We start from the raw sequence: 27,545 nt of genomic DNA on the forward strand, positions 1-27,545 counted from the left end.
ATCGACCAAAGTCATTCACCAACCAGCCATGCAGATTCAGATGCTACTACTGATACAGGACCAGATTAATGTAATTAAGTCACATGAGAATAACAAACCTAATGATGCATAGCATGTTACAGGCCCCTGTACACAGCTTCTCCCTCATGCTGGTATATATTTAGAAGTAAGATAGAAGGCTAGCTTGTTCAACCAGAAGGGAAAGAAAAGAAATAATGTTATTCAGGAAGTTTTCATCAGAGTAGACACTAGTGCAGCTTTGTTTTCAGTTAAGCATGCTGCAATCGAGATGAAAATCACTATTCGGCCTTTTTTTCGGTCTACAGCCTAGACAGCCTCTTGCTACAATGTATCAACTGCGGTTGAACACATACACACGACGTGCTGAAACTTCAATGTGCATCACAGATCACACATGAGATATTCAGACAAAATCACGATGACGATGACTGCGGTGGCTTTGTTGCCTCATTGCCTTGCCGATGGCCTTTACCCATGGCTTCTTCCTCCAAATGCTCTTTCAGAGCTTCTTTGTAGGACTCGACATAGTTCTTCAGTGCATCTGTGTAGTTTGAGGCACGAGCCATGTACAGCCGCTGTAGCGCAGGCTTGGCCTTCTCTGCTCCACCCTTTAGTGCGCCGAGGAAGTCCTCAACAGCAGTAGGCTCGCTTCTTCCCTCCTCAGTCTTGATGTCAGGTTCCTCTTTGGCCTTCTTGTAGTCGTTTGGTCTGAGTTCAGGGCCAATGTCTCTAACCCAAGAAGCCCCATACAGCCTGGTTGCCTCCTTCAGAACACACCACTTTTCTTTCCAGGTGAGCTTTCGACGCTTCTTGATGTGTGGAGGATCTGGCAAGGATGAAGGAAAAGCAATCTCCTTAAGATCATACCTGACGTAATCATACAACTTCCTGCAAACAACTCTGAATTTCATGCCCATTGGTACCACAGTGCTCTCTTCTTTGTGTGGTTTGGCAGTAGAGTAACCTGCAGCATGATGAAAGTAAAGGCTTGTCAAGCCTTCATTTCATTTGATCCTATGTTCTATATTCTAGCACAAGGCATGTAAAAAATGCACAACGAAGTTGGTATGAATGCTGAAGCCAACCAAGATAGAACATGTAAGGGGCTATTGCCTATTGCATAACTGACTCTATTTTAAAAGCTAACTGCAGATTTGACCCTGGTTTTTAAATTTGAAGCAATCGGCTGACCCTAGTCAGGTAAGTGAGCATAACGGTGTTAAATGAGACATGAATGGACATTTTTATTCTTGCATATTTGACCCTACTTTGTAAATGCTTATTGCACATTTGGCTTACTTTTGTACATCTGTCCCTTGTAACAAATAATTTAATTGTAATATTTGATTTATGTTTAATATTTGTGACAAATTTGTTTGATATTTGACTGAAGTTTGATTAAATTGACAAATTGTACTAAATTTTGATCTAAATTCAGCTCAAATTTGAATTAATTTAAACAAAATTTTGACATGGTTTTGTCTGTTTGCCCCGGGGCAAACCGGCTTTTCTGAAGCAGACAACGTTGATGTTGTCTTCAGCTACCTTATGATCAGACCTAGCTAATAGGAAATCTCAGGTCGCATTCTAGAACGAAGCCGAAATAGAAAGTATCATCATCTGAACTTTGTAACACTGCACTGTAAGCCTGTAGATCAATATATTTCACATCCAACCAGCATATCAGATTAACTGTCGAGATAATAGTCCAGAGATATCAAACAAACGAGTGATGATAACACCCTACTTAATCAGTCCTATTGAGATAAGGAAAAAAAAATTACTGTAGGATTTTGGCCTGGTCAGCTGCTAGTGAACAAGTTATGGGCATTTTGACTCGAGCAAAAAATCTCGTGTAATAGCATGTAGCATCCTGGCATGAAAAATTTCACAAGTTCAAATAAGAAACTATAGATTGGCAATACTACAATGCAAAAGTTACATTTTAACCTCACGATGAACATTGCCAATGAAATAACAGGCACATATGAAATTATCAGGGCAGTAGGCTCCATAACTACACATCATCTGAATGTTTAGGAAAGAAATTTTCAAGCAACCAAGAATTGACAGCCCTAACAGCTAGCAGATAACAATTTCATAGCAATTCAAACAGGCAAAACTGATAAAAACATTCATATAAGGATGGAACACTCAACCAGATTAAGCATGCACAAGAAAAATCCAGTGGCCGTATAAACTGAAAAATAGCACAGACCGTGCACGCGGCCGCCGCGCAGTCTCAGCCTCCACGCCGCCGCGAGCCGCCGACGCTCCGCTGCCTCCCCGCGCGCCCCTGCCCGTGGCCGCCGCGCAGCCTCCCCGCCACTGCGAGCCGCCGACGCGCCGCTGCCTCCCCGCGCGCCCCTGCCCGCGGCCGCCGCGTGGCCTCCCGCGCGCGCAGCCCGCTGCCGCCGCCGCCGTGCGACCGGCTGCCTCCCCGCCGCGCGCCGCCCGCCGCTCCAGAACCCTCCTCTCGTGCGTGGAACGGGATGAGGGTAGTCTTGTCTTTTCACCTTTTCTCTTATTTTGTTTTTTTCCCTAACAGTAGGATCAGCCCGGTTGCTTTAAATTTAAAAACCGGATAAAAACGAAAAAAAAGTTAAATCTACAATCTATCTATCAATTATAATACAGAGACAACCCGAAAAGGATCGAAAAGGAGGTTTCATGTTCGCTCTGAGGGGATAGAAATTATCACGTTAATGGGAGAAAAAGAAAAATCTACACCGTTATATCACAGTAGATCCAGATTATAACGGCGTAGATTAATCAGAGAAAAAGGAAAAAATATACACCGTTAGATCATGGTGAATTTACACTATAACGGTGCAGATTAATTGAAAAAAAGAAAAAATCTAGATTATAATATATCTAAATCATAAGGTTAAAGGTTAAGATCTAAAGTAAAGTAAATAGATCATACGAGCCGTGGATAGTCGCAAGCCTTGCGAGAAAACGCGATCGGTATCAAATTGATCTCCGGACTCTTGATAAAGCAGCGTCTCAGCGATAGCCCGGCAGGCATACGCTGCCGGTTGATCGATCTCCGGACTCTTGTCTGCCTCTGCTGCCACCCAGGCTTTGCAAAGCATTGCAATACAACTTAATAAATAAATCCAATGTCGAGACTTAGCTTTCATATTTTATTTAAAAGTACTATAGTACAATTTATTAAATATTACTCAGGCTTTGAACATACGACATGTATTTACATAGGTCAATAGACTTTTTACGTATATAGACTTAGATTCATATATATGTCGTATTTACATAGGTCAATAGACTTTTTACATATATAGACTTAGATTCATATATAGAATAGCGTTAGAAATTACCACTTTATTCGGAGAGAAAAAGAAAAATATATGCCGTTAGATCATGATAAGTCTAGATTATAATGGTATAGAGTGATAGTTATAGTTGTATAGGAAGATAATTGTGTATTTAGAAATAGCAAATATTCCATTTCTAATAACACAACCAATTAGGTTAGATCAGTTTGACTAGAGAACGAAATCGTGTCTATTCTTTTAATCTATTATATATAAAAATTAATAGAAAAAGAAGCAACCACCACATTTACTCTCGTGGGCTAGAAAACCTCACATTAATCGAAAAAAGAATTTGGTTAGAAATACAATTATGGAATTAAGAATAAAGAAAAATAATAATAAAGAGTCCATGTGCAAACATAGGTTATAAAAGTCCAAATTTTAGATTAAAAATTTTAAATAATTGATATTAAGTCCGGAGCCATCTATTAAAAAAAACAGAAATATACTATGACTTGGAAACAGACAAGAAAAATTGAAAAGAATCAAATGGGAAATAGTAATCTGGAAATGGACAAGTATGCTGTATAAATCGTGTGAATCACCAATATTGGGTATCGTGTGAGAAAAAGAACGACCATAATGCTTAGCATGATATTTACCATTGACTGCAATCTGCAAGCAGCCAATGCGCATAGATCACATAATCGATTATATATAGTACTATAATTATATATAGTAGTATATGTGAAGACCAGCAACAAGCCAACCAGCAGTGGAAGAACAAACGTGACGTGGGTGTCATTATTCAAAACAGTTTACTAAATGTTAACCTCACGGATAAGCTAACCAATTTGAATAAATTTGTATATTTGAGCAAAAGTTCAAGGGTACTAATGTTTTATGAGTTTACAGAATTTTACTCCCTTAACCATGTATAAATACAATTTAGAAATTCGTATTAAAAAGAAAATAATATTCAGAGAATTGTCCACATAGAAATACGATATATAAATATATGAATTCGCATATTAATTGGAGAAAAAGGGAAAAAATACTAAATTAGGACCAGGGAGAAATATAATTTAGAAATAACCAAAATTCCTATAAATAGATAAATACTATCAAGACAAATACAAATAAAGTGCAATAATATCTCACGCTTATTCACAAATGGCTATAAACTATTGCAATATTAATCGAAAACAAGAAAATGTAAGCCACTCATTAAAGTGTGGGCATGTACTATAATGGCTTCAATTAAACCAAAGAGTTCGCTTATAACTACATTTGAGAAATATGTAAAATTTGGGATAAAAATAAAAAACGTTGAAAAAGAGTTCATGTACACCATCCAATATTAAAATTGGGAGGAAAAATCTCCGGCACCACAATAGGCATCAATAATGTCAAAGGAAAACCAGCACACGGTAACACTAACGGCATGTTTAATGGTAGAGCTTATTATGGGCTCTATCTCAAGCCACGTCAGTAGAAAAGACTCCTCATACAAAGGACTCCTCATACAAAGGACAGTGTTTCAAGCTGACTCTTCATAATTACAAGCTAATTAATTCTATGTTTATATTCCATCTGATCAACGTCTCTGATTAGAGTCAGCACACGTACCGAGCATATTTTCTGATTGTCTCTTCGTTTCATGCGCCAAGAGTCGATGTTTGGCTGACTCCATACAAAACAATCACGTTTCTCTTTTCTAACCTCCCTCTCTTCCATGTCAACGAGCATGCAACGATAGAGATGGCAATAAGAGCCCTTTGTACGTGCCCTAAAGACATCGACACAGCAATTTAGCATGCTTGGCCATGGAGCCATCTTCATTAAATTAAATATGGTATTGTCAATGTGATTAAAAGCACCTCCAGCGAGAGTTTATTGTATTTGTAAATATATCAGGCCAGTCGATAGCCTTGGCCGATGGCCGCAAATGACATTGGTATGTCAAGGGCTATCTTAGTTTGACGAATAATTATTTTTACATATGACATGTAAATATTCCACTGTAGCGGTGAAGTGGCATATAGTGAGTCATATATAGAAATAAGAGCAAGGTAAGCATGCATTAATTAACATGTAGAAATAGAATAATATAACATTGTACAACTCTATTTGTAAACATGAAAATATTGTAAATATAAGAAGTTTGGTAATCGAAGTATCGATAACGAGAAACACTATCTTATTTAAAACTATCTTATTTAAAACAGGTTAGAGACCATCACAAATAAGTATATGTCATCTTTGGTAGGTGAGAGATATGTGAAAGAATATTTTTTTGATCGAAATATGTGAAAGAATATTATTAGATATGAAGAGAAGACGGTAATATTAATACAAAGATTGAGGGAGGAAGAGATTACCATAAATTTTGTATATCTTAGATATATTATATTATTATTATTATTATTATTAGATCTATTATATTATTAAGATAATATAAAAGAAGCCATTATTTAACTCCATGGAGCATCGGATGTAAAAGTTTGATCAAGTTAGTCTAGAGTTTAAAATTATATCACCACTTTCAATATTTATATTTTATAATAAAAGATAAAGATATATTTGATATTATATAAAAAAATTAATAACGAAGCTAGCTGTGCAATTTGTACATAATGGGGAGGAAAGCGGTAGTAATGATGTAGACAAACAATTCATTCCATACAAAAGCAGACAGCAGGCATCAAAGAACAAATGAGGCACAAATGAAGCAGGACTAAGATAAGCACGTAAAGGGTCGATGCCATGAAGAAATAGAACTCTTGTGCATACAAAATCGATCAATTTGTTCTCAGCGCAGCTGACGTACAAAAGTGTGAATTGAACGGAATAATGGCGAGTACTTTGATTGGGAAGGAACACATAATATGCGTAGAACAGTCTTATCTTAATCAGTGGCCCTGGCCTTTTAAAGTTGACCGCCTGGTGCCACGCAGAAGAGGCCGATCTAAAAAATAGAAGAAACAAAATTCGACCTAAAAATACGGGATCATAAGATAGTGATTTAGATGACTGTCTATATGTAAAGCTGTATAAGAAAGGAAACGACAAAGTGAAGGTATAACGAAGCAGGACATAACAATTAACCGTACAGGTAACAGAGCCAGGGAAGAACTGGGGAGCTATACAGACAGTTTTCTCCATTCGCTCTAACACCATGTCCAGCAGGCCTCAATCGGTTCAGTAGTTGATCAGATTGTGCACTTTGATACTCTATTATAGTTGGCTGTTTCAAAATTAGGACAGCTGAGGAAATAATATGACAAATTGTATGTCATTAAAAAGGGTTGGCAAAAGAAAACAATAGATTCCCATCAGAACATACGGGGCAGAAATAATAAATGTTTCATGCACACTTTTTTTGTTGCCATATAGAACTACACCTTTATCCCTGGAGGGGTGTTAGATGTATTAGTTAGAAAGACTATGCAAAACAGCGAAGAACCAAGAACATAGCATTGGTAAATAGTTGATGCCTGTACTACGGTGGTGTTTGGTTCATTCGTCCTAGGACTAAAAATTAGTCCTTGGACTAAAATCTAGTCTATACTGTTTGGTTAGAGGGACTAAAAGAGATTAAAAGTACATCATATATAAAAATTTTTGTTAGGAGGCAGGTGTAAAAGAAAGTTTTAGTCCTAATAATTACCTATGGAAGGGACTAATATACTAATATAATTTTATTCCCTTTTAATCCCTCCTGTTTAGGTTTTTAGGGATTAAATGAGACTAAACTAGAGGGACTAATGGATTAGTCACCTAAACCAAACATGACCTATATAACGGGGCAATTGCAAATCTGACCCTACTTTCAACGCGAGCTATGGATTTAACCCTATTTTTTAACTTTGCAAATTTGGACCTCATCTATACTAATATAAAAATGAGTAGTTGTAATTTTTTTATGGTCACATCAACAAATGTATACAGGGATTTGCTCCACCCATTATGCACCGTTAAATGCACATATCCAATGGCTCAAAATGATGTGAAACAACTCTCTTGTAATCCTACACACAAGGGTGACCACGCTCTCTTCCATGAAAGCCGCCCAGCGAAGTTGCTCTCCAGTCCCCCCTCCCCCCGGCTCTTGACGCAGGACGGCGCCCTCGCTCCCGACTGCCGCCCCAACGCACGGAGGCTGCCGCTCGCCTTGCTCCGCCGCTCCCTGCCCTACCATGACGCACGGCGGCGCCCCGCTCCTGACCGCCGCCTCGACGCGCGACGCCGCCCCGATGCGTGGAGGCCACCGCCCGCCCTGCTCTGACGCTCCTCGACACATGGTGGCCGTCGCAGGTGGGAGTGAAAAACTTTGACTCTTATCTGCACTAATGCTTCCTCAAGCAGAACTTGTAGGTCGAGGCTTGACATCGACATGTCTTTTTCCTTCTACAGATGGAAGTGAAGAGATCAAGCACAGATTCAGATGTAACATTTTATCTATGTGCGGGTCTTTAGTATCCATATCAGTTCAATCTGTATATGTGCATTTCTCTCCTCGCTCACATTGCAGGCTTTCTTTCTCTTACATGAATATGACTGTCATATAAGCTGCACATTTTAGTTGAAAATATTGTGATTTTGATGGCAGATTGAGTTGTTGCCATCGCCACCAATATGCACAACCTCCACCCATCACTGTCATCGCTTATGGTACGCGTGACCTCCACCGATGCAGTGGTCGCCCTTCAGCGATGTGGCATTGATCGACACTGCAGGTCATAGCATCGGCCACGGTAACTCCTCCAGGTGGACAACACTGCAATCACTATCGGCCAAGCCATCCATTCTCCAAAGGCAGGTACCTTGCCCATGATTTTGCTTGCTCCCTATGCCATGGTAATAGTATGCATGGCTCAATTGAACACAAATGGAGTATAAAAATAGCCAAGGTGATTCTCATATTTCAGATTCTGCTTTTGATATTCGCTTGCTCCCTACACCATGGCAATTTGCATGCTTGCTCCCTGTCAACATGTTAACAATGAGAATTGAGAGCACTTCACACAAGAGGAGTAGATGCGATCTAGAAGCGGGAAGGTGCATTCATTCATTATAATACATCAGGTGTATTTGTGATATGTATTTTTTTGCTTGATTTGCTCTCTTCATTCTGCACTACTCGATGCAGCTAGCAAGCAATCAACACATGGTATCCTATGGTGACAGGTTACTATAATATCTTATATTTTAGATATGATCATGTTGATGTTATAATGATTTGTATTGCTAATGTTTTTCCCATTTCCTGGTCCATTCTGCCTGCAGTATATTCTGCAAACCTAGCAGAGATGAATTTCTATTTTTCTTCCCCTTTCAAGGCTGCTAATAGTCCTTTTCTGCACAAAATTTTAATTGAAGACTACTCAAGAGCCTAAGATGTTTTGTCCTTATGTATTCATTTTTCTGCAGTCCCTTTTGGTAACATCTCTTAAAGGAAATATGTGTTTTCTCTGATAATTTAAATTTTGCAGTGTGTTGGTGCATTTTATCCAACAAACTATGATTCTGATTGTGTGATATATTGTTTTCTATAGAAAGATCCCCATAAAGCTTTTGGATTATAAGGCTCTTCCTGGATTGATCAAAATATTCGGGCCAATGGAGGCTCTAAATTTGCTTGGAATCCGGTCTCTAATAATTACAGTGATAAGGAACCATATTTTTATGGTCGATGTTTCTGTGTTCCAAGTTTAGTGATATCCATACTTTTAACCATTTCATCTTAATTATGGATACATATTATTTGTTATTTGTAGCTTCACCAAAGCTGTTGTCATGGATTCCATGATTCCATTGAATGAAAAAAGGTATATGCCAATCCAATTTTACTGAATGGCTTTTCCATTTTTTAGAGTTGATTCCCTTTTTCCAGTTTAACAGTGGACTAGAGTCTCCTTTGTGGAATTCATGAAGGATAGTGGTCTGATAAATGGGTAGTCGGATTTCAAAAATATTGATCTTTTCAGCGGCTGCATTTGGTTGTGCATATTTTAGCAATATGGTACATTCCAAATAAGTGTTCTGGTCAAGGAAAATATGAAGACGATTTTAACAAATGATTTACGTGTTTTGCAATTCCTATAAACTATTACTGTTTGCATTGCAGGAGATATAAACTCATCGGTGATCATTTAAATGCTATTTTAATTGTAGATCAAGCTAAGGGTATATCTGAAATTGTGCGCAAAGATGAGCTCTTGTGTACATGGTGGAGATGTGGAGTCCTTTTTTCCGATTAATGCTGCAGTCCATTTCAATGGCATAAAGACAAATGTTTTGATTTTAGCTTTTTAAGTGTTTATCAAGCTATGACAAATTTTATATTTGGGATTGTTAGCTTCTTTGCATTGTTTAGTGTTTAAATGGGTTTTCTAAAATAGTATGTCAAAATACATTATCATCGACATATAGTTCGTAAACTGTAATCTGTTTATGTACTTTGTATTATATATAGTTGAAAATGCAGTAAATTTTGTATGTTCTTAGGGCACATACAAAAGGCTCTTATTGTCGTCTCTACCACTACATGCTCGTTGATGTGGAAGAGACGATAGGAGAGAGAAAATTAGTTGTTTTGCATGGAGTCAGTAAAACATTAACTCTTTGCACATAAAATGAAGAGATGATCATAAAATCTGCTTTGTACATGCGTTGACTCTAATTAGATATGCTAACCAGACGGAATGTAAATGAGAAATTAATTAGTCCAGAGTCAGGTTGATAGATTGTCCTTTGTACGATGAGTTTTTAGACATGCCCTTATATGATTACTATGACATATAACATAGAAAACGTGCATGGCACATGCATGACTACTAGTCTTAAAAACGATACAGTTGAATGACCCTACTTCGTGAAGGCCATCTAACACCGTTAAATGAAGAAGGACTTGACCGATTTGCCCTTGCTCTTTTTGACACTATTGTATATTAACTTATAGAAAATAAATGTAAATATTTATTTAGAAATATTGGAAAAAATTTGAACTATATTTCATAGATTTGATGTTAGTTTGATATATATAATTTCAAATCTGATAAATTTCAATTTAAATTACTATAATTCGAAATTGATATTTATTTCATAGATTTGAGGTTAGTTTGATATATATGATTCCAAATTCAATAAATTTGACATGTAAGTTAATATACTTCCAAATTTGAATTTTCTTTAATTGATTTGAGGTTAATTTGATATATAATTTAAAATTCGATAATTTCAACTTGCCAAAGCTATGAGGACGTCCCAAAGCCTAGGTGGTGCAACGCTCTAAGATATATTAGCGCAAAATATCTAGATGGATGGGGTCTCAAATAAAACCCAAATAGTTACGGTAACCATCCAACCTCATCGTGTCTTGAAGAGGGCACTTCAAACGCTCCAAGCCATCAGATACAAAATAGAAGACAGACCCACCGGAATAGCCACGCCAGTGATCATACGTCATATGCCCGTCAACTACTCGATGGTGGACACCAAAATCATACCCCAGAGACTCGATCTCAACAAAGTCATATTCCCCGGTTATCTCAACCATTTCAAACTCATCCTCATGTGGGACTAGTCGCCTAGGAATACAACATAGTCTCACATAAATCATCTTAAGCAATACATACAAATAATAAGGGGTTCTAAGCATAAAACATAAATAGTCTTAATAAGGTTCTAAGTAGTACTTAGCGACAAACCATAAGTATTGGTTCATACAGTAAACATGCTACCCAAAAACCCATAGCAAACCGACTAGGGCAAATCCCTAGTTAGAACCATCCTGGAAATCTGCAACTTCACAAGCTGCATCAAACTCCTCATCCGATCAGTCATTACCTGCAGCAAGGTCTAAGCCAAAAACAAAAACAAGTAAAAGAAAGCAAGAAATCAATACACTAATCAAATTAATGTACTAGCAAGCAAGAAACAATCCTAACATACTACATGTTGCCCATATTCAAGGATAAGCTGTGTATATGTTATTTTGCATAAATGTCAATTTTTGTTCACAACATGCACAACATGTTTCGTAACGGAATTTTTTAATAATAGTATATCGCAAGTAAAACTTTTAGTGTAAAAGAATAAATAACACACATCGACCCCTCAAGGTAGATCATCACCACTTACCATCATCTTATCACCATTCACCGAACTTTACTCAGGTTCACCAACAAAACATTCCAACCATTTTCCAAGTTCACAAGAGTTTATCAAAATCACCATCTATACTCATGACACTTCATGCCGCTCATGACCGTGAGCATGGCTAATCGATTAATTTTAGACTCTACGGAGTTTGTACAACTTTTAAGCCCACGGGATATGGATCAATCTAGTTTGTCCGATACCCGTCTATATCACCACACTCTACACATTGACTGTGATCTAGAGGTCATAACAAAACCATTACATTGTTTATTGTCTAGCCTTGCACCAGCACGATATGTGTTTTACCCACGCTACTAGCAAAGTAGCACCACTAGATAGCGGGCCCACGCTTTAACCTAGCGCCGTAAGGAACCAGCCCAAAATCCCTCACAAGGCACGATACCGTTGTATTGGATAGACTACCCGCTCAAATCATCACATACCACATGTCATTAATCAATTTCATCATATCACAAAGCACAGGAAGTTCCGATAAGTTATCTAAACCCGATAACCCATATCCTTCAGCCTACCAAGATGCAAGGCTAAACTCTAAACAACTTAATAGGTTAAGACCGGCCCATACTTAGCACATGTGGTTTGTACTGTTTTCATTAGTTGGTGACATAGAGTGAGATCCTTAATCGACCCGGGTGAACGCCCAAGTCTAAAAATAAGTTATCTCTATTTTCAGTTCACAAAACTCACACATTTAAATTTCTATCCAGCAATATCAAAATAACCATTTTCACATATGATATTTATCAAAATAAGTAATTAGCAACACGGTAAACGAATATAAGCATATAGCGGCAATATAATCATAGTATAACCCCAAAGAACACAATAATTGTATTCAAAAGCACCCTATGGTTACAACCAGCAACGATTCAATATTTCAAGGTGGATTATGCAGCAATTAGGTCATATGTACTATTCCCACATTTATATAATTTTTTGTCCAAAATTAAGGCTAGCTAGCGTATGCATATTTGCAATAGAATTATTTAGCCCAATAAAACATTAGATCAATATGATCAAAGAAGGGGCAAACTTGCCTTCGTCTGCAAACCCGTGAACCTGGTTGTCAACAAACTCACCCTCCTTCAACATATTCTTCTATGCAAAGTACACGTATATGATAAATAAAAAATGCATGAAAATACATGAAACTTATGTAGTGAGTGTGTGCTGGTCTCAGGTGGTCTCTAGTGAAGAAAATTTTATTTTGTCACTTTTTATTTACAGAGATATGCATTTAATAATTAAAAAGGTCTAAAAAGGGCTAAGTTTTATTAAGCAACATTTTTTACAGAAGTGAACAAAATTCTTTTTACAAAGCTATAGGGCATGATTTTAGAAAGTCAACAGAAGTGGTTTCACAATTTTTAGAGCTATATTCAATTTGTTATGGATTTAACAAGTTCTAGGCAACATTTAGGGCAAAACAAAAATAAAAAAAGTTGTACAGAAAGTAACCAGTTTTATATTTTTGTAAAATAGTTCACAACTTTATAAATCTAACAAAATTGGTTTCATAATTTTTTAAGATAAAATGAATTTTCTACAAATTTTAGAAGTTCGGCTCATTCTCTACTTAAAACAAAATAGAAATAAATTTTGAAATTAAATTCCATTCGGGTCCACCGATCAGTGAGAGGCGTTTTGCAGAGAGTCCCTCGGAAGTTGGGGGAATCAACCCGCACTCCCATGCCACATAGACAGTAAGGTTTATTAAGAGTCCTCGTTCTTTTGTTTATTTCTAACGAGGTCCTTACTATAGTAATATGAGTCTAGCTAGTTTTCAGATTAGACCCTAGAGTTGATTACATTCAAGAAATGAAGTCGCTAGCTAGCTCACAAGTGTGTGCAGCCATGCTTGAGCTTGGTCTAGGGCTCGCCGACGGCGATCAGTGGACCGAATCGATTCGAGCACAAAAGAGAAAATGTAGAGAGGCTGGTGAGGGAAATGATGGTCGGTGCTGGTGAGGGAAATGATGGTCGGTAGCCCATGAAACACGAGCTACAGCAGCGGTGTATCTCAGTATGCCCATGCATGTGCATGCAAAAGCTTGGTTAGTGCATGCAAGGGCTTAGTTAGTAAAAAGGGTTAGTGCAAGAGCTGTCTTAAGCTACCAGGGTGCTCACCAACTGAAGAAACGGAGGCAACAAGGTCCACAAAGCGCTGGAGACGGTGGCCGACGATAAGGACAGTGACATCCACCATGTGATCGACAGATTGGTTGATAAGGACAGTGACATCCACCATGTGATCGACAGATTGGTTATAGGGAAAAGGGGTACGAGTAAGCTCGACATGATACGTAGATCACGTTCCATAGGAGGGAAGAGAGAGGGGCTCACCAAGGACGCACAACGATGATGGCTAAGTCGCCGAAGCCGGGGAAGATGGCCGAGCACTAGGCATTCTGTGCGTAGGGTGTGTCTTCTTAGACTTGGAACGTGATGTGGAGGGTGTGCCCTTGCTCCTTGTGCGTTTGCGTGAGAAATAAGGAAGGGTGGAGTAGAAAGTGAGAGAGAGAGGTGACTAGTGCAATCATGGTGTCCGTTGGGCATGGGAGCGGTGGATGCTGTGTGGGGAGTGGAAGGCTGCCATATGGATCCTAGGGGTAGGAGGCTGCCATGTGGATCCTATTTAGGTGGCTGCTAAAAAGGAAATTTGCACAGCTAAGTTTTCGTATATGTTATCTACCCCCTCAAAATTTTTAGCAGGCACAGTCACGCCAAAAAAGCTATTCCGACCGCCGCCGTCTTAAGGTACCAAGGTGCTCACCAAGTGAAGAAACGAAGGCAATAAGGTCCACGGAGCGCCGGAGATGGTGGCCGACGGTAAGGACGGTGACGTCCACCACGGTAAGGACCAACATGGCAACCTCCCACCCCTAGGACCCACATGACAGCCTTCCACTCTCCCCTCACAACATCCACCGCCCCCATGCCCAATGGATGCCCAAGGGACACCATGATTGCACTAGTCATCTCTCTCACTCCCCCACTCCACCCTTATTTCCAAGCCAACGTGCCAGGAGCAAGTGGCACACTCCCCACATCCCTTATTTCCAAGCCAACGCGCGAGGAGCAAGGGGCACACTCCCCACATCAATGCCCAAGGCTCGACCATCTTCCTCGGCTCCGGCAACTTAGCCGTTGTCGTTGTGCATCCCCGGTGAGTCCCTCTCTTTCTTCTCATGGAACATGATCTACGCATCACGCTGAGCTCAGTCGTACCCCCGATGAGTCCCTCTCTTTCTTCTCATGGAACATGATCTACGCATCACGCTGAGCTCAGTCGTACCCCTTTTTCCCTAGAACCAATTTGTCAAGCACGTGGTGGGTGTCCCGTCCTCACCGTCGATCGTCTTCGCCGCTTCGTGGACCTCGTTGCCTCCGTTTCTTCACTTGGTGAGCACCCTGCTACCATAAGACGCTCATGCACCAACCCTTTTTGCACTAACCATGCCCATGCATGCACTACCCAAGCCTTTGCATGCGTGGAACTACGGGCCATCATTTCCCTCACTACCACCACTCATAGATGCGCAAGAACCCCTCTACATTTCCTATTTTGTGCTCGAAACGATTTGGGCCATCGATCATCGCCGGCGAGCCGAAAACCCAATTCACCCACGGCTGCACACACTTGCGAGCTAGCTAGGGACTTGATTTCTTGAATTTAATCAACTCTAGGGATCAATCTAAAAAATGCCAAGACTCAAATTTACTATAGCAAGAACCTTTTTGGAAATAAACAAAAGAACGAGGACTCTTAATGAACCTTGCTATCTATGTGGCAAAGGAGTACGCGTTGATTCCCCCAGCTTCCGAGGGCCTCTCTACAAACGCCTCTCACTGACTTGTGGACCCAGCTGGAATTTAATTTTGAAATTTATTTCAATTTTGTTTAAAGTAGAGATTGAGCATAATTCTAAAATTAAAATTCATTTTAGCTCCGAAAATTATGAAACCAACTTTGTTAGATCCATAAAACTATTTTACAAAAATATAAAACTATGTACTTTCTAGACAAACTTTTTCTTTATTTTTGTTTTACCATAAATGTTGCCTAGAGTTTGTTAAATCCATAACAAATTGAATATAGCTCTAAAAATTGTGAAACTACTTCTGTTAACTTTCTAAAATCATGCTCTATATAACTTTGTAAAAGAAATTTTATTCACTTCTCTAGAAAAATGTTGCTTAATAAAACTTAGCCCTTTTTTAAAACCTTTTAAATCAAAAAATGCATATCTTTGTAAAATAAGTGACAAAACAAAAATTCCTTCACTAGAGACCACCTGAGACCAGTACACTCACTGCATAAGTCTCAGCACACACTCACTACATAAGTCTCATGCATTTTCATACATTTTTTGTTTTTATGCATTTTTGTATTTATCGTATACGTGTATTTTGCATAGAGAAAGAGTACGTCGAAGAAGAATTGGGTAAGTTTGTTGACGACCAGGTTCAGGGGTTTGCAGACGTAGACAAGTTTGTCCCTCCTTTGACCATATTGATTCTATGTTTTATTGGGCTAAATGATTCTATTGCAAACATGCATATATTAGCTAGCCTTAATTTTGGTAAAAAGAAATTATATAAATGTGGGAATGGTAGATATGACCTAGCTGTTGCATAATCCACCTTGAAATATTGAATCCTCGCTGATTATAACCATAGGGTGCTTTTGAATACAATTATTGTGTTCTTTAGGATTATACTATGCTTATATTACTGCTATATGCTTATATTCGGTTACCGCCTTGCAAATTACTCGTTTTGATAAATGTTATATGTGAAAATGGTTATTTTGATGTTGCTGGACAGAAATTTAAATGTGCGAGTATTGTGAACTGAAAATGGAGCTAACTTGTTTTTAGACTTGAGCAGCGAGTGATGTACATATGGTGGTATTTGTACACCAATAGGGGGAGCGTTCGCCTAGGTCGATTAAGGACCTCACTCTATGTCACCAACTAATGAAAATAGTATAAACCATATGTGCTAAGTATGAGTTGGCATTAACCTATTAAGTTGTTTAGAGTTTAGCCTTGCATCCTAGTAGGCCGAAGGGTATGGGTTACTGGGTTGGTAACTTCTCAGAACTTCCTATGGTTTGTGATGAAATTAATTAATGACTTGTGGTATGTGATGATTTGCGCAGGCAGTCTGTCCAATACAACGGTATCGTGCCTCATGAGGGATTCCAGGCAGGGTTCCTTACGGCGCTAGGTTAAAGCGTGGGCCCGCTACTTACTGGTGCTACTTTGCTAGTAGCGTGGGTAAAACATACATCGTGTTGTTGCAAGACTAGACAATAAACAATATAACGATTTCGTTATGGCCTCTAGATCACACTCAATCTGTAGAGTGTGGTGATACCGACGGGTATCGAACAAACTAGAGCGATCCATATCATGTGAGCTTAAAAGTTGTACAAACTCCACAGTCTAAAACTAATCGATTAGCCGCGCTCACGGTCATGAGCGGCATGGTAAAGTGTTATGAGTATAGATGGTGATTTTGATAAACTCTTGTGAATTTGGAAAAAGGTTGGATTGTTTTGTTAGTGAACTTAGGGTAAAGTTCGGTAAGTGGTGATGAGATGATGGTAAGTGGTGATGATCTACCTTGAGGGGTAGATATGTGTTATTTATTCATTATGTTACCAATTTTACTTACTATATACTATTGTTATAAAATTTTGTTGTAAAATATGTTGTGAACTAAAACTGACATTTATGTAAATTAACCTATACACAGCTTATCCTTGAATATGGTCAACATGTAGTATGCTAGGGTTGTTCCCGACTTGCCAGTACATTAGTTTGATTAATATACTGATTTCTTGCTTCCTTTTACTTATTTTTGCTCAGACCCTGCTATAGGTAATGACTGTTTAGATGAGTAGTTTGATGCAGCTTGTGATATTACAGATTTTCAGGATGGTTCTAACTAGGGATTTACACTAGTCAGTTTTCTTATGGGCTTTTGGGTAGCACACTTACCGTATGAACCAATATGTATAGCTTGTCGCCAAGTACAACTTAGAACCTTATCAAGACTATTTATGCTTTATGCTTAGAACCACTTATTATTTGGATATACTTGAGATGATTTATATGAAACTATGTTGCATTCCTAGGCGACTAGTCTTACATGAGGATAGGTTTGAAATGGTTAAGATAACCGGGAAATATGCCTTTGTTGAGATCGAGTATCTGGGGTACGCTTTTGGTTGCCACCATCGAGTGGTTAATGAGCATATGACGTAGATGACTGGTGTGGCTATTCCAGCTAGGGTTGAAAGTGATTCGGATAATTTCCGCCCGACCGGATCGTTTTTCGGATTCGGATAGCTTCGGTCGGATAGTTCTGGAAATTTTCGGATTCGGAATCGGATTCGGATATTTTTTTCGGATACAGAAACGAATACGATACGAGTAATATCCGTCATATTCGGATATCCATCGGATAGTATCCGGATTTTTTTCCGGATATCCGAACCTATGCATTATCATTCAATCAAATCAGCTAGATCTAAAGAAGTCCATCCCAACAGCCAAACTAGTGTTAACCTTAACTGGTTCTGATTAGCTAGCTTCAAATAGTCTAGGCATCCATGACCATACAACCACAACGGATATTTCTTTTTATGGTATTAGTAATTACTTATATTTAAAAATATTGATAAGTTATATACTTATATTAAAAAATAACAAGTTATATTTCTTTAATGATACGTGAAGCTTAGTTTAAGATGTTTTTATGTTCCGATAGTTTAAGATGTTTTTTATGTTCCGATTAATATTCGTCACCGTATTTGTTTCGATCCGTATTCACTCCGTATTTGTATTCGATAATATTCGATTCCGTTTTCATATCCGAGTTTTCGATTTTGATTTTGATTCCGAAAAAAATATGAAAACGAATATGATAGAGTTGGTTTCTGACCATATTCGATACGTTTTCATCCCTAATTCCAACAGTTGTGTTTTCAATTTCATATCCGATGGCTTAGAGCCTTTGTAGTGCCCTCTTCAAGATATGTCAAAGTCTACGATGATATTGGATGGTTACCCTAATTATTTAGGTTTATTTGGAGACCCCATCCATTCAGATATTTTATGCTGATATGCCTCGGAGCGTTGCACCACTTAGGCTATGGGACATCCTCATGGCCGAAATTATTGATTCGAGCAATATAGAATACGCTCTACGATCCAAACTATCAATAATCAGTTACGAATACCAAAGTAAAACCTCAGCTAGTTTACTAATTCCAGAGCAACTCGCATAATTTGGTGCTCCGAGAAACCTAACCTTGAAGGCGATGTCACCGGGGGCCATGGCGAGGCCGGCGCCCATGGACTCAAAGGCGTCAGGGCCCCGATAGTAGATGTGAGGGTTGTACCCGAGCAGTGAGAGGTGTGTCGTGTCGCTCCGCAAGCAAGCCCCGGCTCCACGAGGTCCATGAGCCCCACCACCCCGGCGGTCGCCTCCTTCCTGCCCGCTGTGGCCTCTTGGACCGATCTGCCGCGCCGCCCGATCTATAGCATCGTGAGCGTCTCCTCGCCCGCGCCGCCGGAGAGAGGGCCCATGGGGCACGGCATGGAGCGGCCTCCTCCTCCCCTTCCCCCAACCCCGCTCGGGCCCTCCTCCTCCCACCGACCGAGGACACCGCTGGCTCGCCCGACGACGTGTCGGCTCCCCCACACCACGCCCACCAGCCCACTGCCTGACGCCGCCGCTGGCTGGCTCGACGTCGCTCCTCCCTCGGCCCCGCTCGGCCACCTCTCAGTCCTCCCCTCTCAGATCTGAGATCGAGACAGTGAGATGAGAGAGATGGAAAATATTACTGAGGGGCAGAATAGTTCATTCATATTTCAAATTTATTTTTTTAATTCATTTACCCTAAACCCTAATGGCATGCATCAACCAGGGTCAGACGGATGGCTCACTTTTGAAAAAGAGGGCCAAATTTGCAAAGTTGAAACAGAAGAGTCAAATCCATATTTAGCCTTAAAAGTAGGGTCAGATATGCAATTGTCACTTTATTCTATGGGCCAACAGGATTATCTATTACTCCCTACGTTACATATTTTAAGTCGATTTGGTTCTATCAAAAGTCAAACTTGCTCAACTTTAACTGAGTTTATAGAAAAACATAAATTTCGAACAGAAAACAAATATACTATAAAAATATATTCGATTGTGGGTTTAATGAAACCAATTCAGTATTGTAGATGCTGCTATATTTTCATATAAACTTGATCAAACTTTAAGTTTTACTTGGGGACAAACCATAAATTTCTTATAATATGGATCGGACAGGATATTTCCCAACTCACCTTTTCTTATTCACTAGTTTTAAACTTATAACATTTTTTATTCAAACACAATGAATTTGTGAACATAATTGAATCAGATAGAACACTGGCATTAAGTCAGAGATGTCCAATCAGAAAACAATGATCATTAGTACAATGACCTAGGAAAAATGTCAGAGAAACAGCAATACCTAGTGAATAAGCTGTACATTATGAAACATTGCACGGCCAGGTCAGAACAGTACACTCGCATTACCTTCATTTGGTGCAACAGGTAGTGCTGATGCTGTCACAACAGCAGATGAAACATATGATGCACCAGGAGTAGCAGCATTTGTCATCCAACCAGCAAAAGATGGACCAACGGGAGCTTGGAACGGATGCATGAATGGAGCTGTATTAAATAAAAGTGACAGGAGGCATTTGGAAAAATCATGCATTGAAGAAATGGTAAATCTCAAACATACAGTATGAGCTGTGAGTGGTTGGTATGTGCCACCGACCTTTGGATCCGCTGCCAGTGGTACATAAACTGGTGAACCACGACCTCCATTTGGCGGAGTGCAGGTATGATGTCATGTACGGCCGCCCCTACGTCAGGCAACGGCGCGCCCGTGACATGCGGCGTGCGCAGGAGCGCGCTGAACGCGCCCAAGAGGCAGCAGCAACAGCCGCAGGATCCAGTGGCTAAGATTGGAAAATTGATAGTTAGTTGGAAGGTTTGTTGCATGCCTAGGATTAAGGAGCAATTAGCTCCATGCGTGTGTGGCCGAGAGACCTTATATTCCTGTAACCGGACTTGAAAGAAACTAGGCAAGATCATTATCCTAATTCCTCTCTCTCTCTGTTAAGCCTACGGTTGAGGGAATAACCTCACCGGAGAAGACGGCCGAGGGCTACGAGCTGCGTAGCCGAGGTCCGGCCAGTCAGGGGTTCGACGCCCTTGACAACCTGGTATCAGAGTCACGGCGATCCTCTCCCACTCGCTCCAAGTCTTCATCCACAGCCGCTGCACCACACACCAGCCCTCCACCTTCACCCCAATCACCCACCGACTCTATCCTGCAACCAGCCACCATGGCCGAGCCGTCCATGAAGGACATGATGGAGATGCTTAAGTCCATCACCACCAAGATGTCCGCCATGGAGGCTGACATGGCCGCCATGAAGGAGAAGTCGGCTTTGACGTCAGAGTCCGGCGCCGGCGGCCGCGCCGAGGTGCCGCGCGATCTGGATCGTCCACCCAAATTTCAGAAGCTGGATTTCCCCCGCTACGACGGCAAGTCCGATCCCATGCTGTTCATCAACAAGTGCGAATCGTACTTCCGCCAGCAGCGCACCATGGCGGAGGAGCGCGTGTGGATGGCCTCGTACAACCTGGAGGACGTCGCGCAGCTGTGGTACATCCAACTCCAGGAGGACGAGGGCACGCCGTCCTGGGGACGATTCAAGGACCTCCTCAACTTGCAGTTTGGGCCTCCCCTCCGATCAGCTCCGTTGTTCGAGCTCGCAGAGTGCAGGCGCACAGGGACCGTGGAAGAGTATGTAAACCGATTCCAAGCCCTTCTCCCTCGCGCGGGTCGTCTCGACGAGCACCAGCGCGTCCAGCTCTTCACCGGCGGCCTGCTGCCACCACTCAGTCATGCCGTCCGCATCCACAATCCGGAGTCGCTCGCGTCCGCCATGAGCCTGGCACGCCAAGTGGAGTTGATGGAGGCCGACCGGCTGGCGCAGCCTGCACCCCGGGCGCCCCCGCGCGGTCTACTGCCCGCACCTGCGCCACGTCCAGCGCTTCCAGCGCCCCAGCAGCCGCCGGCGCTTCCTGCGCCACCGGTGGCCGCCCAGCAGGGCCGCGGCGAGGGCAACCAACGGCGCCTCACCCCCGACGAGATGGCAGAGCGGCACCGCATGGGCCTCTGTTTTAACTGCAATGAAAAATACACGCGTGGCCACAACCGGTTTTGCAGGCGTATTTTTTTCGTGGAGGGCGTGGAGATTGTCGACGCCGACGAAGCGGCCCAGGACGCCGACGGTGAAGCCCCCTGTTTCTCCCTGCAGGCCCTTGCTGGGGTGCCTGTGGCTGACACCATGCAGATCGCCGTAGCGCTTGGTGCCGCCTCGCTGGTCGCCCTCCTCGACTCCGGCAGCACCCACAACTTCATCTCCGAGGCAGCGGCGCGGCGCACGGGACTGCCCCTTCACCAGCGGCCACGTCTCATCGCCATGGTTGCCAACGGCGAGCGCGTCACCTGCGCCGGGGTCCTCCGTGACGCCCCCCTCACCGTCGACGGCACCCCGTTCCCAGCCGATCTCTTCGTCATGCCGCTGGCTGGGTACGACGTCGTCCTTGGCACACGGTGGCTGGGCGCGCTGGGGCCTATTGTGTGGGACCTGGGTAGCCGGCGCATGACGTTTCACTCCCAGGGGCGCCCGATCTGCTGGACCGGCGTCTCTGCTTCCAGCCCCACAGCCATCAGCGCCACTGTGGCGAGCGAGCAGCTCCTCGACGCGCTCCTGGACTCCTTCAGCTCCGTCTTCGCCGAGCCGACCGGTCTGCCACCGCAGCGCGCCCACGACCACCGCATCACCCTGCAGCCGGGCGCGCAGCCTGTGGCAGACAGGCCATACCGGTACCCGGCTGCCCACAAGGACGAGCTGGAACGCCAGTGCGCCGCCATGATGGAGCAAGGGATCGTACACCGCAGCGACTCGCCTTTCTCGTCGTCGGTCCTCCTCGTCAAGAAGCCCGACGGGTCCTGGCGCTTTTGCGTCGATTACCGCGCCCTCAACGCGCTCACCGTGAAGGACGCCTTCCCCATTCCCGTGGTCGACGAGCTGCTGGACGAGCTCCATGGGGCGCGGTACTTCTCCAAGCTGGACCTGCGTTCTGGATACCACCAAGTGCGCATGCGTCCTGAAGATATCCACAAGACGGCGTTCCGCACTCACGATGGGCTGTACGAGTTCCTGGTCATGGCGTTTGGCCTCTGCAACGCGCCGGCGACGTTCCAGGCGCTCATGAACGACGTCCTCCGCCCGTTTCTCCGCCGGTTCGTCCTTGTCTTTTTTGACGATATTCTCATATACAGCAAGACATGGGCGGACCATCTTCGACACCTCCGCGCCGTGCTCGACGAGCTGCACCACCACCACCTCTTTGTCAAGCGTACAGTGTGCGTTCGCTGCCCCGTCCGTCGCCTACCTGGGCCACGTAATCTCGGCGGCGGGCGTGGCCATGGACCCGGCCAAGGTGCAGGCCATCGTCGACTGGCCAGCTCCACGTTCGGTACGAGCAGTGCGTGGCTTCCTCGGGTTGGCGGGCTACTACCGCAAATTCGTGCACAACTACGGCACGGTGGCGGCCCCGCTGACCGCGCTCCTCAAGAAGGATGGCTTCGCCTGGGACGACGGCGCGGGTGCGGCATTCACGGCCCTCAAGGCTGCGGTCACCTCTGCACCGGTGCTGGCCATGCCGGACTTCGCGAAGATATTCATCGTCGAGTGTGACGCATCGTCACATGGGTTCGGCGCCGTGCTTGTACAAGAGGGCCATCCGGTGGCATTCTTCAGCAGACCCATCGCTCCCCGGCATCGCGCTCTCGCGGCCTACGAGCGCGAGCTCATCGGCCTCATCCAGGCGGTGCGGCACTGGAGGCCGTATCTCTGGGGTCGGTAGTTCGTCATCAAGACCGATCACTATAGCTTGAAATACTTGCTCGACCAGCGTCTGGCCACGATCCCACAACATCACTGGGTCGGCAAGCTGTTGGGCTTTGATTTCTCTGTTGAGTACAGGTCGGGTGCGACGAACGTCGTGGCGGACGCGCTCTCTCGCCGCGACACCGAGGAGGGCGAGCTGTTGGCTGTCTCGGCACCCCGTTTCGACTTCATCAGCCGCCTGCGTCACGCCCAGGCCATGGATCCCGCCTTGGTGGCTGTCCACGACGAGGTACACGCCGGCACACGCGCTGCCCCGTGGGCTGTGACGGACGGCATGGTCACCTTCGACGGGCGCCTCTACATCCCCGCCGCCTCCCCGCTATTGCCGGAGATCGTCGCAGCTGTCCACGAGGACGGCCACGAGGGCGTTCACCGCACACTCCACCGACTGCGCCGCGACTTTCACTTCCCCAACATGAGGCGCCTGGTGCAGGACTTTGTACGGGCGTGCGCAACCTGCCAACAGTACAAGTCAGAACACCTTCATCCCGCCGGCCTGCTGCACCCCCTCCCAGTCCCCTCCGTCGTTTGGGCGGACATCGGCCTCGACTTCGTGGAGGCGCTTCCCCGCGTGCACGGCAAGACGGTGATCCTGTCCGTCGTCGACCGCTTCAGCAAGTACTGCCACTTCATCCCTCTGGCGCACCCGTACACCGCTGAGTCCGTGGCACAGGCGTTCTTCACCGACATCGTCAGGCTGCACGGGGTGCCGCAGTCCATTGTCTCCGACCGAGACCCGGTGTTCACGTCCTCTTTCTGGAGTGAGCTCATGCGGCTCATGGGGACAAAGCTACTCATGTCCTCGGCGTTCCACCCGCAGTCCGACGGTCAGACGGAGGCGGCCAATCGCGTCATTGTGATGTACCTACGCTGCTTCACTGGCGATCGCCCACGGCAATGGCTGCGCTGGCTGCCATGGGCTGAGTACATCTACAACACCGCATACCAGACCTCCCTCCGCGACACGCCGTTCCGGGTGGTCTACGACCGTGAACCCCCCTCGATCCGTTCTTACGAGCCGGGCGAGGCGAGGGTCGAGGCAGTGGCTCAGGAGATGGAGGCACGGGAGGCCTTCCTCGCGGACGTGCGCTACCGCCTCCAGCAGGCGCAGGCCGTCCAGAAGCACCGCTATGACAAGTCGCACCGGCTGGTCACCTACCAGGTCGGCGACTGGGCTCTTCTACGTCTCCGCCAGCGCGCCGCTGCCTCACTGCCGCGCACGGTAGCTGGGAAGCTCAAGCCCCGTTACGTCGGCCCGTACCGCGTCTCGGAGTTGATCAACGACGTGGCTGTGCGCTTGGAGCTTCCGGCCGGCGCTCGTCTTCATGATGTGTTCCACATTGGCGTGCTGAAAAAGTTCGTGGGTGCGCCACCGCCGTCGCCACCAGTCCTGCCTCCGACCATCGACGGCGCGGTGGTGCCTGAACCAGCCCGGGTGGTGCGGGCTCGCTTGGCACGTGGTGTCCGCCAGGTGCTTGTTTAGTGGCGCGGCGAACCGGCCGAGTCAGCGACATGGGAGGCCATCGACGACTTCCGCGCCCGGCATCCAGCGTTCCAGCTCGAGGACGAGCTGGTCTTCGAGGAGGGGAGAGATGTCATGTACGGCCGCCCCTACGTCAGGCAACGGCGCGCCCGTGACATGCGGCGTGCGCAGGAGCGCGCTGAACGCGCCCAAGAGGCAGCAGCAACAGCCGCAGGATCCAGTGGCTAAGATTGGAAAATTGATAGTTAGTTGAAAGGTTTGTTGCATGCCTAGGATTAAGGAGCAATTAGCTCCATGCGTGTGTGGCCGAGAGACCTTATATTCCTGTAACCGGACTTGAAAGAAACTAGGCAAGATCATTATCCTAATTCCCCTCTCTCTCTGTTAAGCCTACGGTTGAGGGGAATAACCTCACCGGAGAAGACGGCCGAGGGCTACGAGCTGCGTAGCCGAGGTCCGGCCAGTCAGGGGTTCGACGCCCTTGACATATGATGAGTGAAGGAAGTCTTGATATCTGGATTTGGCCTACGATTCTTACAAAGCTGATGCTGCCAGTTCAAGCTGCAAATGTTGTCGTACAATTATGAACTCACACATAACAGGAAATCACAGTTAACATGCAAACAGGTCATATACTGTAACAATAGCATGTACTGTCAATTCCAAACCTTTGGTTTCATTCCCTCTAGCCAGACAGTATGGTCAGGAAGCCCAACGACAGCACATATTGTGTATAGCTGACCGGTCTAACTGAAATAAATAAATGAAAAAAAGTGAACAGTCAAACAAGGAAATCGAAGTAAATATGGTATCTCTGCAGCAAGATGAACTGGGCTTAAGAAAAGAAATATATAGATGCAACTCTATCAAGAGAGTAAGTACTCATTGAACGTTCATTAGAATTAGACATGAACAAGTATAGGTGAAGGTTGAATGTATAAATCAACCATGTAAGCATCATACAAGCTTAAAAAATACAAACAATCAAATATGAATGATGAAAAATAATTGCAGTACAGTATTGAGAACTGCAGCTTTATAGCCTTGGAACTAAATGAATAAATGAAAGTCTGAGATTGTGGCAAGAATCCCCAAAAATTCCCAAGCCAACTATCCACAAGATAAAAAGGTCTAACTGAAATAAATAAATGAAATGAAAGAAGTGAAAAACCAAACAAGGAAATCCATGTACTATATGGTATCTCTGCAGCAAGATGAACTGGGCTTAAAAAAAGAAATATAGAGATGCAAGTCTATTAAGAGAGTAAGTACTGAGTCAATGTTCATTAGAATTAGACATGAAGAAGTATAGGTGAAGGTTGAATGTATAAATAAACCATGTAAGCATCGTACGAACTAAAAAAAATACAAACAATGAAATATGAAGACAAAATAATTGCGCTACAACATTGAGAACTGTAGTTTTATAGCGTTGGAACTAAATGAATAAATGAAAGTCTGAGATTGTAGTGAGAATTCCCCAAGATTCCTAGGCCAACTATCCACAAGATAAAAAAGAACAAAACTAATCATCAATAGAATAAATGAAGACTACTTTAACTAAAATGAGAAGGGTGATATAGTCACTGCTCAAATCAAAATTCCCAAGATCCGATCCTCTCCTCGGCATGAACCAATCGAATCCGCATCGAAACAGTACCACCAAGCCGCCAGATCGGACGCACAGGAAGCTGTCACCCTCTCCCCCTCCCTGCCTCTCACCTTGGATATCCCGGAGGCGCCGGCGCCGTCGGAGCGAAAGAAGTCGGAGCCGGCGAGAGGGTAGTATTGCAGCAGAACCCTAGACAGTGACTCCAGCAAGGCGCCATCGGCGGCGCCGCCGCCGGCGGGGGCAAACAATTAGACGGTCTGCATGATGACGGCGATGTTCTAGTCGAGCTCGGAGTAGCGCTCGACCGTCTTCCTCTCCCTGGAGGGCCTCTCGACGGCGGGAGCCGCGGGCGCGGGCTTGCCCGCCTCCGCCTCCCCCTTCCTCTTCCGCCACCCCTGCTTCCAGCCCGAGTTCGGCTCGTCCTCCTCCTTGGGCCCGACGTCCTCATTCTCCTCGTCGTTGGCGGCGGCTGGGGGGATCCGCGGGCCGTGCGGCGGAGGGGAATCGGGCTTGCCGTCGGAGGGCATGGGAGCTAGGGTTTTAGGGGAAATTTTTGGGAGGCGGAGCGGGGGAATCGGAGAGGGAGAGGAGGGGTGGATGCACGTTAAATTTTGGGCGGCGCACGGTGCCAACGAGGAGGTAAAATCACACGCAACCAGCTGGGCCCCACATCGGTCTGTCGGTAAATGACGGACTCGGTAGAGGAATCGTGCAGCGAGGAAGCGGCGCAGCAAATCCATCCACCGACGCCGGATCCGACGGCCAAGGAAATGGAGGTGACGTGGCCAGTCTGGACATCCGCCCAGGCCGCCACCTTTAGATAGTACTAAACTAAACCATTTTCGCTATTAATCAAACGTTTGAGCTTATTTCTTCCGTCAAACATGTGCAATGCACAAGGGTTGAGTGGTGAGGGT

General features: G+C 44.3%; 2 protein-coding genes across 6 annotated transcripts; both read right to left on the minus strand.

Annotated features, from left to right (window-relative positions):
• Positions 1 to 43: 43 nt before the first annotated feature.
• LOC102712167 lies at positions 44 to 2,262 on the minus strand. The gene is made up of 4 exons (XM_015837413.2): positions 2,240 to 2,262; positions 1,806 to 1,894; positions 945 to 985; positions 44 to 847 (listed from the first exon to the last, which is right to left on the minus strand). Exons 2-4 carry the CDS (start codon positions 1,850 to 1,852, stop codon positions 435 to 437), a joined length of 501 nt encoding a protein of 166 aa, XP_015692899.1. The 5' UTR covers positions 1,853 to 1,894; positions 2,240 to 2,262; the 3' UTR covers positions 44 to 434.
• A 4,946-nt stretch (positions 2,263 to 7,208) lies between these two features.
• On the minus strand, positions 7,209 to 27,222 carry LOC107304298 (protein TPR1-like). 5 transcript variants are annotated; one of them, XR_005811772.1, is made up of 3 exons: positions 26,739 to 27,222; positions 25,685 to 25,766; positions 7,209 to 8,284 (listed from the first exon to the last, which is right to left on the minus strand). XR_005811772.1 is itself a non-coding variant. In XM_015837647.2 (3 exons), exons 1-3 carry the CDS (start codon positions 20,390 to 20,392, stop codon positions 8,217 to 8,219), a joined length of 282 nt encoding a protein of 93 aa, XP_015693133.1. In that variant the 5' UTR covers positions 20,393 to 20,412; the 3' UTR covers positions 7,209 to 8,216. The 5 variants fall into 5 exon arrangements, 3 of the variants coding, with proteins under 3 accessions (XP_015693133.1, XP_015693132.1, XP_015693134.1); XM_015837647.2 differs by lacking the exons at positions 25,685 to 25,766; positions 26,739 to 27,222 and adding exons at positions 20,070 to 20,207; positions 20,317 to 20,412; XM_015837646.2 differs by lacking the exons at positions 25,685 to 25,766; positions 26,739 to 27,222 and adding exons at positions 20,070 to 20,207; positions 20,281 to 20,412.
• Between the last annotated feature and the right edge of the window lie 323 nt (positions 27,223 to 27,545).

Source organism: Oryza brachyantha, chromosome 5 (genome assembly GCF_000231095.2).
Source record: "Oryza brachyantha chromosome 5, ObraRS2, whole genome shotgun sequence".
NCBI lineage: Eukaryota > Viridiplantae > Streptophyta > Magnoliopsida > Poales > Poaceae > Oryza > Oryza brachyantha.

Coding starts and splice junctions, on each gene's coding strand:
- LOC107304298 (XM_015837646.2), bottom strand. CDS start 20,392: ATGACATCATACCTGCACTCCGCCAAATGGAGGTCGTGGTTCACCAGT. Junction 20,208..20,280: donor AACCACTCACAGCTCATACT/GTATGTTTGAGA, acceptor TATTTAATACAG/CTCCATTCATGCATCCGTTC. Junction 8,285..20,069: donor ACCTGTTGCACCAAATGAAG/GTAATGCGAGTG, acceptor ACATGTTGACAG/GGAGCAAGCATGCAAATTGC.
- LOC102712167 (XM_015837413.2), bottom strand. CDS start 1,852: ATGCCCATAACTTGTTCACTAGCAGCTGACCAGGCCAAAATCCTACA. Junction 986..1,805: donor GACCAGGCCAAAATCCTACA/GTAATTTTTTTT, acceptor ATCATGCTGCAG/GTTACTCTACTGCCAAACCA. Junction 848..944: donor ACAAAGAAGAGAGCACTGTG/GTACCAATGGGC, acceptor CATCCTTGCCAG/ATCCTCCACACATCAAGAAG.